Source organism: Rattus norvegicus, chromosome 9 (assembly GCF_021556685.1).
Source record: "Rattus norvegicus strain SHRSP/BbbUtx chromosome 9, alternate assembly SHRSP_T2T, whole genome shotgun sequence".
NCBI lineage: Eukaryota > Metazoa > Chordata > Mammalia > Rodentia > Muridae > Rattus > Rattus norvegicus.
This window is the reverse complement of record NC_141542.1, coordinates 99,742,387-99,757,203: the sequence shown is the minus strand read 5'-3', so window position 1 is coordinate 99,757,203 and position 14,817 is coordinate 99,742,387. Positions and strand designations below refer to the sequence as shown.

The 14,817-nt window shown below is 38.8% G+C and overlaps 1 protein-coding gene across 4 annotated transcripts in view; it reads left to right on the top strand.

The window, feature by feature from the left end:
* Sphkap (SPHK1 interactor, AKAP domain containing) overlaps nt 1–14,817 on the top strand; it is a 148,247-nt gene that overhangs the window by 23,594 nt on the left and 109,836 nt on the right. For 2 of the 4 annotated variants that reach the window (NM_001395141.1, NM_001395142.1), the window contains exon 2: nt 1,166–1,244. The exons of the other annotated variants lie outside the window; for them this stretch is intronic. In NM_001395141.1, the coding sequence (NP_001382070.1) occupies nt 1,166–1,244 (79 nt within the window). The remainder of the gene's footprint in view (nt 1–1,165; nt 1,245–14,817) is intronic. 4 annotated transcript variants of the gene reach the window in all.

Here is a 14,817-nt window from a genome sequence, read left to right as displayed (position 1 = left end):
TGGGTGCTAGGAAGCAAATGCAGGTCTTCTGTAAGAGAAACAAGTACTCTTTTACCTGATAATCCATAGCTTTACCATGTTAATAAATACTTGAAACGTACCAATAAATATTTGAAACTTATCAAAAGAACAGAAGAACAAACGGTATAAAAAGGACTTATGAGCAAGTACCATCAGACTAAGCACATATTTAAAAGATCTTTTTAAGTCAGAGTCAGTAAAAAAGATCTGTGACCTTAAAACTTCAAAAGCAACAGTTAGATTGATGGCCAACTTCATCAAAGCAAACAGGTGATATTTTGAATGTGTCAAAAAGAATAATTGCTAGTTTAAAATTCTATGCTCCATTAAAACATCCTACAAGAGTAAATGAAGGTATTTTCATCTCACCAAAGATGGTCACTCATCCATATTTGTCTCTCTCTGTCCCACACCAGGGTTTCCTGCTGTGAGGTCTCTGGTATGGCTTTGCTAGCTTCACTCCCAAAATAAAATTGCTTTGTATTCTAATGAGTTACCAGTGGCTATGAGGCAATAAGATAAATATTATTTTACTGACAGTTTCTTTTCACCTCCAGCTAGGCTGGAAAGATACTTATAGCCATATGTATTTTCCCTTCATAGTTACAGTAATGTCATGGTACTGAGATTTAAAGCCATATACTATTAATTTGCATTCCAAAAGTAACTTGAGCTTACACACATTCATTACATGCAAACCTTAACTACATCTTTCAAAGAATAAATGTGTAAAATGATATATTGCCTTATTAGTCTCTTAAAATACAGTTGGGGCGGGGAGAGTGCATATAACAAGAGTCGGGAAGGCCTGAAGTTCTTACCTGCAAAATGAAAGCGATTTCTGATGAATGAAGGTGTGATGAACAAGGACAAATCCATTGTGACCCAAGCCAACCAAAGTCAGATGGCATACAAGCAAATGTCTGGACTCCCTAGACCCTTTGCTGAATTGTAAAGTATTTGCTAGACCATGCCCATTTAGCCACTGATGTGCAAAAACTGGCATGCTGTGAATCTTTCTTTCCTCTTAAATGATACTAAAACGTCTCTCTTTTTTTCCCCCCTATCCTCTCTTCTCTGGCTTCCTCTCCAAATCTGCTGGTGTTTCTAACCCCTTTATGGTGGGTGTGGTCCTCTCCATCAGCCATGTGGGTAGTTGAACCAAACTCTGCTACCTGCCTTTCTGCTGCCCCGCCGGTCAAGAGACACTGCCAAGAATCCAGGTTGGTTGTGGGGCCTGGGGTCCAGGGGATTAAAATGCCAAGTGATGATTAGGGTCTTCTTAATGCCATTACCCACGAGGCCCCAGGGTACATGGCTGAATATTTTGACCCTAAAGTTCTAGACGTACTGGTTGATGGCACAGTTGTGGACACGTAAACCATGGCATGCACCTGGCCTCTTGTTTGCTGTCACGTTTAACCCCTGTGTTCTATCCCTTCAGTGCCCTGCCCTTTTCCAGCTTAGAAGACTGTAAGGCATTAGGAAATACTGTGAACCCTTATGTTCCTTCACTCAGTGTCTTCCTGCCTTCTTCCAGTTTAAAGGGCTCAAAGTTATTAGGAGACATTTCAATATCGTGAATAGACAGGCGGTCAGAACGTTACTTAGGCAGAACTTAAAGTAGGGTTGCTTTCTGCTGCATCTTCACGCAAGGCCACACCCGTTGCTGTTTTTAGTGGTGACCTACCTCCCATCCCGATTGGAACCCTGAAGGTAGCTTTCCGTGCCAATCCTTAATCCCCGTGTGCACTGCTTTTCTCTAAACCCAAAAGCTTAATAAAATCAGAAAATCATCAGAAACAGTTCTGTATGGCAGGATACCATGTGAGGACATCTGGGAGTCTAGGGAAGACTTCAGACTATGAGGCAGGTTCCTGTAGACTCAGCTTTATGAGTAACGACGTGAGCAAACACAAACTGTGACTCAGTGTCCTTACGAATATAACAGGCTAGCAGCACCTACTCTGCCATGACACCAGGATGACAAAGTGACAACCGTAAAAGTCTTGTCCCAAGGAGTAGAAAAGGTTCTCCATGAAGTGTATTTATTTTTCAGTGAGGTTGCCTTTTTGCACTAACAATGGATATTATAAAGTATAGTATTGACATCAGTCTCACTTAGCAAAGATCAAATATCTCAACAAGAATAAATGTTATTCCCAAGGTCAATGCAATGAAAGCCAACTGGGAGCCCAATTCGAGTTTCTAAGCACACAATATACCATAATGCTCTACATCCTCCACAGAGAAGAAATGATGAAATCTGACTTATTAAAATGGACTGTGACTCTTCTCCTTCAGAAGGCTTTTAATTCATGGCTATTTTTACACATTTTTCCTGTTACTCCTCAAGGTATCAATACTGCAATTAGGATATGCAGATATTTTGTGTGCTCTAAAATAAATAAATAAAAATGTACAATGTAAATGTTTGCTTGAAGTCCATATAGATTATCCCTGTATATCTGATACTGCCACTGGCACTCTTATTTTAGGAGTATTGGATTTCAAATACCCCTCACCCAAAGAAATGAAACTGAAATTAAAATTGTTTTTAATTTAAATTAAATTTGTTTTTAATATTCAACTTACTTGAACACTAAAAGAAAAATCGCTAATGTGATGTCATGATTGAACCTATCACATTTATGGAAGGATGACGATGAGTTAGAGGCACTGTTGTCTTTCATGGGATCTCATGGTGAGTCAAGTACTCTTTCCATATTCAGAACTATCATACATTTAAAGATTAAAATTTGGCAATTCTAACTCACTCCCATTTAAGTTGTAAACCTCTCTTAAGCACAAATGAAACTGCCTTAAATGGCAATTGATATGTGTTGATGTTGATAGGCAAAGATGTATTTACTGAATCATGATTACTGTACAGATATTTTTGCCATAGAGAAGGAAAAAATGATCAATGATCGATTCTTTTCTAACTATATAAGTAGCTATCCAGATAAGTTACAAAGTCCTCTGTTATAACAAAACAAAACAACAAAAAACAAAGAACAAAGAACAAAGAACAAAAAAAAATCATCTAATTTAAACAGTGTTTCAAAATTCTTGATTCCAAAATGTAGTTCAAATTAAGAAGCAATTTGAGAACACAGATTTATAAACTTAAAATCCGTGGGTAGGTAGTATAGAGTTGAATAGAAATAACAGCAGAATTTCAAGGCTTTGAAAGTGCCCCCATACAACACCATAATAGTGTATGTAAGTCCTGCCTCCAAATCCATAGAATTTACATATGTGCACTCTACTTATACTCTTCTTGCTGCTTTCGATATATCCCTCTTCTATTTTAAGTTTATTTTCCTATTTGTACTCCTTTTTTACATTTAACAAACTGTGCCTTTTTAAAATATTAAACGAAAGTGCATTTTTAAGGAGGAAGCTGAGTTTCTTGAGCCTTGAGAAAGCAACCCATAACTGTAAAAGAGGTATATTTTATAAAGAAAATCATGGAACGCTAATATGTATCCCAAAGTCTGAGTGCAGAACCACTAGCCCAAGGTTATTCCCCAGTCTTTTCCTAAAATCTGTTCTAAATCATTCCAAAGTACCATTGTAATGCTTTCTGATAACCTTCCTACCAGCTTTGGCCATTTTTATAAAACATTCTCATGTGCCCAACAAAGAATTCAGGTAAAGTCCTGAGCTCATTATGATAATGAAGAAAAAAATGAAGCCATTAGGGCTGGTAATCTTACACATTAGGATTCAATCTTTTAAGAAAACTCTATTTGTGACACAGTGTTGTTTTACACGTACTGCCACCACGCAGTCTCTGAGAGCTGCAGTTCCTCTGGTCTCATTGTTCACAGTCAATCCGTCCAGGTGACTCTCTTGAGTTTAACTTCATTCCATTACTCATGGACATAGACAACTGTGATATAATCCAGAAATCTCGGGAGGGAGATACAAACGAGGCAAGATGCAGATTCAAAGGTCCTTACCTGGGGTAATGGGTTTCTCCCCAGCAACACTGATGCTTTTGCTGTGGGAAGCAGCTTCTGGTCTCAGGCAGGAAAGTTTCCTGGTTTTGTTGGCTTTCCTGTTTCTTCCAGCCACAACACTCAGGCCGTTTTCACTGTGGTAAACATATTGAATGTGGTAGGACCTATGAGACCTGATCATGAAAATAATAATGTGTATTTATATGTCAGAAATACCATTACATTTGAAAGGCAAAGTTATTTACTAATCAGATAATTCATGAGAATTGTGAACACCAATTGTTCCTTTCTCATTCTTTTGACTCCAAAGTTTTTAAATATCTTCTTACTCCCCAGTTCAAACCGAGAACCCTTCTCTGACCATAAAACAATAGATTGCAAATGCGGAGGAAATACAGCCAGGAACAAGAAAGAAAGCACCAGAGCCATTTCCATATGCAACTACTAACTTTTTCATCCTTCTGTACAAAACTATACATGTATTTATTCTTCAACTCACTGTTTGATTTGATGCATAATTACTGAGTCCTGCTAAACCTCAGGTATTGGTCTTTGCCTGAGACTCATACATGACAGGAACCCAACAAAGATAACCATGTTTATATAGTTTATAATCTGCAATGCAAGAGGTGAACATAATGAATAATGACATGGGAAATAAATCCATTGTAAAAGAGTTTGTTACACCTAGGATAGAGTAGGAGAAAGTTGAGCCAGAGATGGGGACACTAGGAGAAAGTACAGTAGCCACAGTGGTGGGAGAAGCCGCCATGAGAATGTGGAAAGGGCCTGAAGCAGGCAGTAACCTGAGATATGCCAACTCTCTATGCAGAGCACATCCCCAGTGGCAAAACCTAGAGAAGGTTCTGCACAGCAGGGGTATCCAGACTCTTCCAGAAAGAGTAAGAACCTTAGTGTGGACAGAGTGTCAGAGGGGGAGACTCTGAAGGAGGCAAAGTCACAGAAATGGCATGCAGTCCAAATGGATAGGACTTTGTAGTCTATGACAAGAACATACAATTCTTTGAGAAGTAAACTGTAGCCCTACAATGAGTTTCTAAGCACAGAAACGTCTTGTGTTTAAAAAATAACATTCTTGTGTTTTTTAATTTTGTTTAATTACAGAGTTGAACTTTCCCTTCAACCCTGCTTTTTTTCTCCCCACCTTTATTAACTTGGGTATTTCTTATTTACATTTCGATTGTTATTCCCTTTCCCGGTTTCCAGGCCAACATCCCCTCCCCCTCCCCTTCTATATGTCAACCCTGCTTTTATAACGTGGAGCACTTCCCTGTGGCATTCTAGAAGGAAAAGAGAATTACCTTGATAGGTGCACACAAACACCATCAATGTATCTATTTATTATCATAATGCTATATTTCAAGTTTTTCAATTAAAAATAATCAGTTAAATATCTGCTGGCATAAAATTTTGTCAGTCTTCTAAGATATATAGTTTTTATAAGGTTTTTGTGGTTTTTGGTTTTTTGTTTGTTAGTTTTTGAGTCAGGATCAAACTATGTAGCCTTGGATGGCCTGAAATTCATCTTTGTGAAGTAGGCTGGTCTTGAATTCAGAGAGATCTACTTGTCTCTGCCACTTGAGTTTTGGTATTAAAGGCATGTGTCATCAGACATGGCTTAAAATATATTTCTAAAACTGGCGTGCATAGCCCATTCATTATCTTTCTATGGCTGTGATTTAAAACTATGACCAGGACAGCTTATGGAGGAAATTTTCCTCGGGGCTTATAGTTCTAAATGGTTAGAGACCTTGACTATCACATTAGAAAGTATGGTATCAGATAGACCTGCTCCTGAAGCAAACAGCTTGCATCTCAATCCAAAAACAGGAAACAGAGAAAGAGCGCTCATTACAAATGTCCTTAAAACTATAAAGACCAACCCCATTGTCATACCCCTTCCAGCAAGGCTAAGTCTCCAACCTATCAAAAAATCACTAACTGGCAGTCAAGTATTCAAATGTCCAAAAATTATGGGGGTCATCTTAATAAAACCACCACACATAGGTAAGAGACAAGAATATGGTAAATTGGGGGGGGTGGTTATACAGATGGTTTTCCACCATGAATGGAAACAATACAAATGCATACCATTTTCATCAATGGCATAATTCCTACTTTGAATTATAAATTATAAATATAAATTATAAATTCTTAGTTATTAACAATTATTCCTTAAAATCTAAATGCCAGATTTAAAATCACTGGACATATCGGAATGGTCCACATCTGTCTTCTCCCCCAACACATTTGTCACTCCTCCTCCACTCCCTGCAAGGCTCAGCCCTCCTGTGTCTTCTCTACAGCCACAAAGCTCCCTCTCAGCTGCGAGACATGGTGCTTATGCTAAATGAGGCAGAAATTCAGACACCTTTCTTCCAGGATCTCTGGGAGAAAGATTCTGCCAAAAAATAGATAAATATACAGAGAAAACAGGAACACAAAATGAAAAGGCACAAGCTACCTTAGAAGAATAATTGTGACATATTCATTGAACTAATCTTATTGATTTGTTTTGCCAGTTGAAGTAGCATTGTTTTTTGTAAAACAACATCTGTTCTCTAGAAGCATGTGTTTTTTAAAAAATTCAGGTTTTCACCTCCTAATGAATTTTCTTGAAATCTATGGTTTGGTTTATTATAATTATTCTTCCATATTGATAGACAAAATGCTCTGTGCCTAACACAGGCCACATTTTTATAGTCTTAGACTAATTGAAATCTCTTGTGTTTTTTGGTCTTTCGAAGACCTTTGGGAGTCTTCATTTATGGCATCATGATAATGCCCATCAATCTCCCTACATACAGAAATGCCTATTCTGAATATTTGAATACTCGGACTTAAAGCCAAAATTAATTATGTGTGATCTGTAAAAGTCTGCAGATGTTGTATTTTCCAACTGAATGAAAGCCTAAAAGGAGGCCTCTGGACTGAACAAATCTTCAGGAATTAGAGCAGCAGAATTTCTCAGCTTCAGTCTGAGTGTTCTCCTGTGCCCAGCAGGTATGGGATTGTAGCTTTACAGTAAACGATCTTATCAAGCTACCAGAGCAGTCCATGGCATCTGCATTCTACAGGTGAGATGAAAAAAATCTAAATATTAGAAAGGTTTGAGCATCCTCACTGGGACCTTCCTTCTTATTTAACTTCTGGGTCTCTGGGTGTCTCATGGGTATTCTGTGCTTTATGGCTAATATCCGCTTATCAGTGAGTACATACCATGCGTGTCTTTTGGGTCTGGGTTACCTCACACAGGATGAGATTTTCTAGTTCCATCTACTTGCCTGCAAAATTCATGACATTCTTGGTTTAATACCTGAATCGTGGGAGGGGTGCAGGATCAGGTACAGAGAGAGACAGGAGAGGAGCCTAGAGAGTCAAGAGAATGAATGGAGATATTCATCTGCTGGAGGTGGGGAGGAAGGGGAATCTCTAGGAAGTCCCAGAGACCTGGGATGGAGGAGTCTCCTAGAACTCAATGGGGTGACCTTAGCCAAAATGCCCAACAATGGACATATGGAGCCTGAAGAGACCCCCTCCAGTAGCAAGACAGTGGAGGGATGGAAGCAATAACCTTCCTACAAAAATTTTTACCCAAATTTTTTCCTGTCTAAAAAGAATGCAGAGACTTAAAGAAAGGCTACCCAGGGACTGGCCCAACTTGGGATCATCCCACAAATGGGCACTAATCTCTGACACTATCACTGATGCTATGTTGTGCTTACAGACAGGAACCTAGCATGGCTGTCTGCTGAGAGGCTCTGCCCAGAAGCTGACTGAAAGAAATGGAGATACCCACAGCCAAGTCTGAGATAGAGGTTGGGGACCCCTATGGAAGGGTTAGGGTGAGGATTGAAAGAACTGAAGGGGATAACAACCCCACAGGAAGACCAACTGTGTCAACTCATCTGGACCCCTGAAAGCTTCCAGAGACTAAGCCACCAACCAAAGAGCATACATGGGCTGGTGCAAGGCCCCAGGCACATATATAGCAGAGGACTGCCTTGTCTGGCCTCAGTGGAAAAGGATGCTCTTAATCCTGTAGAAATTTGATGTGGCAGTGTGGGAGCACACCCAGGGGGGCCACCCTCTCAGAGGTGAAGGGAAGGGAGGATGGGGGAAGAACTGAGAAGTGGGGATGGGGGAGCAGTATTTGAGATGTAAATAAAGAAAATAAAAATAAAACAAAAAATTAGCAAGGTTTGAGTAACAGTTGTGGATAGATTTCTTGAACACTGGGGCTCTGAGAACTGGCCATATTTGAACTCACTTAGCTTTGTCATAGCAGCAAAGACTGAGAAGGATTGATAACAAGCACAGAAAAGAAGGGTACTACACAGTTTTGGGAGCAGCAGAATAAATCTAAGACCATCATTTGACAGCACCATAACATTAGCTTATATATTAATACTCAACTTCCTATCTACCGAGTAGGCATAACTAAGTAACTAAGTAAACTAGCCCATGGGGTACAAACACTGAGAAAGTGGAAACTTTGGAGGAAGAGGGTGGTGTGATGTAGAGTTACATAATCCAGAGAGGCTCTTGCCTGGGTAGTTTAATAGAAGTACTGAGCAGGAGGGAACTAAGTTGGTGTCCATGAAAAGCTTTCTAAGTTCATCTGGACTAAGGTCTGATACAGCTGAATGAAGCCTTATATCCAATATACTTAATCTTTGGAGCTGGAACACTAGTTTTTTTAAAGGTGAATATTTGGTAGTTTTTTAGCTCCTATTGTATTCATACAGTAAGCATCCAGTGCCATCCCTGTATACATAACCCGTTCATGAAAAATTAACTTAGCAACGGTAATGTCAACTTGCTGTCTTAATGTCACTAGTTCATGTTTCTAAACATATCATTGGTAGTCCATGTTTTGAAAGTGTTGGGAACAAACAAAAGACCGACGCTAAGTGCTACAATTTCATTTTTAGACTCCATTTAATCATAGGGAGAAACTAAATTTAAGGTCCGGGGCCCTAGGACTTACCAATAGCTGAACAGCTTCTATTTTAAAGAAGCAGTTGCCTGAGTCCAGACATCTCAAAGACAACTTCTCCATCTTGCTGTCAGGGTCAAACTAAGTTCATGTTTCCCTGTCCAGGAAGCTACTCCTATGCTGATTGATGGAAACTCCTTCCTTGCTCTACTCCTTATGAGAAAATATGATTAGACAATGCTACAGTCCCCCATGTTCCTTATACTTTATGACCTTAACCTTTAAATATGCTGTGCAGCACCCTTTTAGGGTCACAGTTCAGCTCCCCAAGTCTGTTCTGTAGCCCTGATTGATCAGTCGTGACTTGATTACAGTATATTTTTGTCATCTGCAGTGACCTGGTGTTTGAGTTATATAAGATTTAAGCAGATCCTAGAAGAAAAGAATTCCCCCCATAACTCTAGTTAAAAGGAAAAGAGTCAAGTCTTTAGGGTGCTCTGACTGGACCCCTTCTCTGAGCAAGGTGGTACTGTTTCCAAATCCATTTTATGATCTTGGTGAAGCCAGAGATTTTGAAGCAATGTTAAAACACTAAAATCTAAAAATCTGCACAGTAGTGATTACAGCTGTGTGTATGTTGTCTGTCATCACCGGGTTGGCAGACATAGCGTGAGTCTGCAAAGCCCTGGATCTGTCACACAGAACCTGCTCTGTGAAGCTCTCTATCACCGTGCACTGCCCGCAGCAGCATGAGAAAGCACAACCGTTTTCATACCTGAACAGTCATGGTTGGTTGTATGTCCTACTGTAATCCAGTCATTTTGCCTAGAATCTAATTAAAATGTATTTTCAGATTACGGACAGACAGAGCTGAGAGATTTTGAGATCTCCAAATACAAAGCTTTAATTATACAATATTCAACACAGTTCTCAGTATGAAAGACTTAAGTACAAGTAGTACTGAAAACGGAGAAATTACTAGCTGTTGGCTTTACAAATTATATTTCAAAGGAAGTAACAAGACTATAATCAAGCCTTTGTTCTTTATCTGCTACCTAGTCGCTGAGATTGAATTAGAGCATAGTTAATTTGTGGCCATTATCTCTCCCAAGAAGAGCCCACGTGTTTTATGATTAATAATGAGCCACCTGTTGTCATCTCCTATTGTCATCACCAAGCACTGCACAAAGTTGGTACCCAAGCTTGGTTCTGCAACCACATTCTATGTGATCCAAGGACAAAAATGATAAGAAACATCATGGATTTTTTTTTTTTTGGACAAGGTTATGCTTTTCGTCCTTTAATAATGCATCACAAGGTTATAATATTGTTTATACTTCCTAGTGACAATGGATAGTAAGGTGTTGATTTACTTGCTTCTATTAGAATTTTTATTGTTATTACTATTCCATTGGTATATGATATCAAAGGAATGTCTATATGTCATTCTTCCGATATTTGAAAACCTTTTTTTTTCTTTTTTTTAATTGGATATTTCTTATTTATATTTTAAATGTTATTCCTGGGTTCATATTGATAAGCCTCCAATCCCCCTCCCCCTTCCTAACAACCCCCTCTTCCCGCCTCCCTGCCCTGACCTTCCCCTACACTTGGAGGTGCAGCCTTGGCAGGACCAAGGGCTTTTCCTCCCATTGGTGCACACCATCCTCTGTTACACATGCAGCTGGAGCCATGGGTCTGTCCATGTGTACACTTTGAGTAGTGGTTTAGTCCCTGGGAACTCTGGTTAGTTGGTATTGTTTTTCTTATGGGGTTGTAAGCCCCTTCAGCTCCTTCAATCCTTTCTCTAACTCCTCAAAGGGGGACCTCGTTCTCAATTCAATGGTTTGCTGCTAGCATTTGCCTCTGTATTTGTCATTCTCTGACTGAACCTCTCAAGAGACGGCCATATCAGGTTCCTGTCAGCATTGGCATCAGTAATATTGTCTAGTTTTGGTGGCTGTGTGTGTGTGTATGTATGTGTATATATATATATATATATATATATATATATATATATATATATATATATATGGGCTGGATCCCTAGGTAAGGCAGGCTCTGAATGTACATTCCTTCAGTCTCTGCTCCAAACTTTGTCTCCATATCCCCTCCTATGAATATTTTTGTTCCCCCTTTTAAGAAGGACTGAACTGAAGCATCCACACTTTGGTCATCTTTCTTCCTGAGCTTCATGTGATCTGTGGATTGTATCTTGGGTAATTCAAAATTTTGGGCTAATATCCACTTATCAGTGAGTACATACCATGTGTGTTTTTTTGTAATTGGGTTACCTCACTAAGCATGATATTTTCTAGATCCATCCATTTGCCTATGAATTTCATGAAGTCATTGTTTTTGATAGCTGAGTAATATTCCATTGTGTAGATGTACCACATTTTCTGTAGCCATTCCTCTGTTGAAGGGCATCTGGCTTCTTTCCAGCTTCTGGCTATTATAAATAAGGCTGCTGTGAACATAGTGGAGCATGTGTCTTTATGGTATGTTAGAGCATCATTTGCATATAAGCCCAGGAGTGATATAGTTGTGTCTTCAGGTAGTACAATATCCGATTTTCTGAGGAACCTTCAGACTAATTTCAGAGTGGTTGTACCAGCTTGCAATCCCACCAACAATGGAGGAGTGTTCCTCTTTCTCCACATCTTTGCCAGCATCTGCTGTCATCTGAGTTTTTGATCTTAGCCATTCTCACTGGTGTGAGGTGAAATCTCAGGGCTGTTTTGATTTGCCTTTCCCTGATGACTAAGGATGTTGAACATTTCTTTAGGTACTTCTCAGCCATTCAATATTGCTCAGCTGAGAATTCTTTGTTTATCTCTGTAGCCCATTTTTAAATAGGGTTATTTGATTATCTGGACTCTAACCTGTTGAGTTCTTTGTATATTTTGGATATTAGCCCTCTATAGGATGTAGGTTTGGTAAAGATCTTTTCCCAATCTGTTGGTTGCCGTTTTGTCCTAACCACAGTGTCCTTTGCCTTACAGAAGATTTGCAGTTTTATGAGGTCCCATTTGTCCATTCTTGATCTTAGAGTATAAGACATTGGTGTTTTGTTCAGGAAATTTTCCCCAGTGCCCACATGATCAAGACTCTTCCCCATTTTTATTTCTATTAGTTTGAGTGTATCTGGTTTGATGTGGAGGTCCTTGATCCACTTGGACTTAAGCTTTGCACGGGGCAATAAGAATGGGTAGATTTGGATTCTTCTACCAGCTGACCTCCAGTTGAACCAGCACCATTTGTTGAAAATGCTATCTTTTTTCCACTTGATGGTTTTAGCTCCTTCATCAAAGATCAAGTGACCACAGGTGGGTGGGTTCATTTCTGGGTCTTGAATTCTATTGCACTGAGCTACCTGCCTGTCTCTGTACCAATACCATGCAGTTTTGGTCAGGATAGCTCTGTAATACAGCTTGAGGTCAGGGATGGTGATTCCCCCAGAAGTTCTTTTATTATTGAGGATACTTTTCGATATCCTGGGTTTTTTGTTATTCCAAATGAATTTGCAAATTTCTCTTTCTTTTTCTTTTTCTTTTCTTTCTTTTTTTTATTAACTTGAGTATTTCTTATTTACATTTCGAATGTTATTCCCTTTCCAGGTTCAAATTTCTCTTTCTAACTCTATGAAGAATTGAGTTGGAATTTTGATGGGGACTACTTTGAATCTGTAGATTGCTTTTGGCAAAATGGACATTTTTACTCTATTAGTTCTGCCAATCTACGAGCATGGGAGATCTTTCCATCTTCTGAGATCTTCAATTTCTTTCTACAGAGACTTGAAGTTGTTGCCATACAGATCTTTCAGTTGCTTGGTTAGAGTCACACTGAGTTATTTTATGTTACCTGTGACTATTGTGAAGGATGTCATTTCTCTAATTTCTTTCTCAGCCTGTTTATCCTTTGAGTAGAGGAAGACTACTGATTTGTTTGAGTTAATTTTATACCCAGCCACTTTGCTGAAGTTGTTTACCAGGTTTAGGAGTTCTCTGGTGGAACTTTTGGGGTCACTTAAGTATACTATCATATCATCTGCAAATAGTGATATTTTGATTCCTTTCCAATTTATATCACTTTGACTTTCTTTTGTTGTCTGATTACTCTGACTCAGACTTTGAGTACTATATTGAATAAGTAGGGAGAGAGTGGGCAGCCTAGTCCAGTCCCTGATTGTAGTGGGATTGCTTCAAGTTTCTCTTCATTTAGTTTGATGTTGGCTACTGGTTTGCTGTATATTGCTTTTACTATGTTTAGGTATGGGCCTTAAATTTCTGATCTTTTCAAGACTTTTAACATGAAGGTGTGTTGAATTTTGTCAAATGCTTTCTCAGCATCTAATGAGATGATTGTGTGTTCCCCCCACCTTGAGTTTGTTTACATAGTGGATTCCATTGATGGATTTCTATATATTAACCCGAAAACCTTTCAATATTGAAATAGGATACATAAGAGATGATCTCCAAATATGTTCAAAGTTGACTAATGGGTTCCTCTGATAAATTTATTAAACTCTTACATTTCATGTGTATTCAATAGACTGTTCAACCACAGCTAGATTGATGAAGAACTCAATCTGCATGGATACCTCCAAACTGAAGTAGTGAAGGGATGGGGAATACACATGGGCACAAAATTAAATTAAAGAGAACACAAAATCTTGTCTAGTTAATAAAACTAGAAAATACCATGAAAACAGATTTGTTTTTGCAATAGATAGCTGTAATTGGCAAGGCAGAATTTATGAAAGCCATTATAATATCTACAAGTGATATCAGTACAGATTTGGACTTAGCTCTAAATATACTAAGTGGAAATTTATAGACAGGAAGCCAGGTAAAAGAGCCACTGAAAGTGGAAGTATTAGGAAGGAATATCAAAGATGGGAGGAGTCTGCGAAACTGAATTGAGTGTACTTGCTAAAACAGGCCAAGGACAGCATCAAGGGTGAACGGATTTGAGAGCTGGTCAAGAACTCAATGTAGGAAACTTCTTGCTAAACTGTGGCAGGGCAGTTTATTATTAATATAAGACTCAGTATACCAAGGTCCAGGCATAGCTGAAAAGAGTGCTCACAGAAGTCAGACTAAAACTTAATTTAAACCAAAAGCCAAGTCCCAATTAAAGGATGGTTCAGGAAATAAAAACAAGAGATACTAGCACACCATGTGACTTGTAGTGCAGATTAGTTTTTGAAAGATTGACCTAAGTACCTGATCTCACATGTAAATCCTTTTGAATGAGGATAAAATAAGGCCATTCAGTAGAGTACCCTTTTCATTTTGAGCTGGGCAAACACATATTTTAAATTCCTCTAAATAATTCTGGATCACGGTACTTTCTTAAATTGATAGTAACGAGAGTATCTCAATTGCTCACACAAGACCTCTTCAGATGGACTGAATTATTTCCTTCCAGCGTTGAGATGAGAGGATTTAGTATAGAACTCAAGAGCGCATATCCTTGACAAGGCTGAGACAACCAAACAGCAAATGATAATCACCACATTTTACAAAAAGTGTCCTTTAAGTGGTGAGAACTCCAGAGCGAATCTTATTTTTCACAGTCTACCGACAGCATTTGACTTTGCACTGTGTTTAACGATAATAACAGCAGGGTCTTTTTTTATTTTTCATTAGAACTACCCTGGGAAATACTTTAAATTATCTTCCCAGATATGGCTTATCCGACCATCTGTCACTGCTGCCGAAAATTAAACAGTGAATGCAAACACATGTTTGTGTCTAATCTTTTGAGGTTAACTGATTTCCCAGAAAGATGAAAACAAACGAACTCTGCAATTGCTCGCTGCCTAGCATTGTCTTGGAGCTCCTATGGTGGCTGCACTTTTAA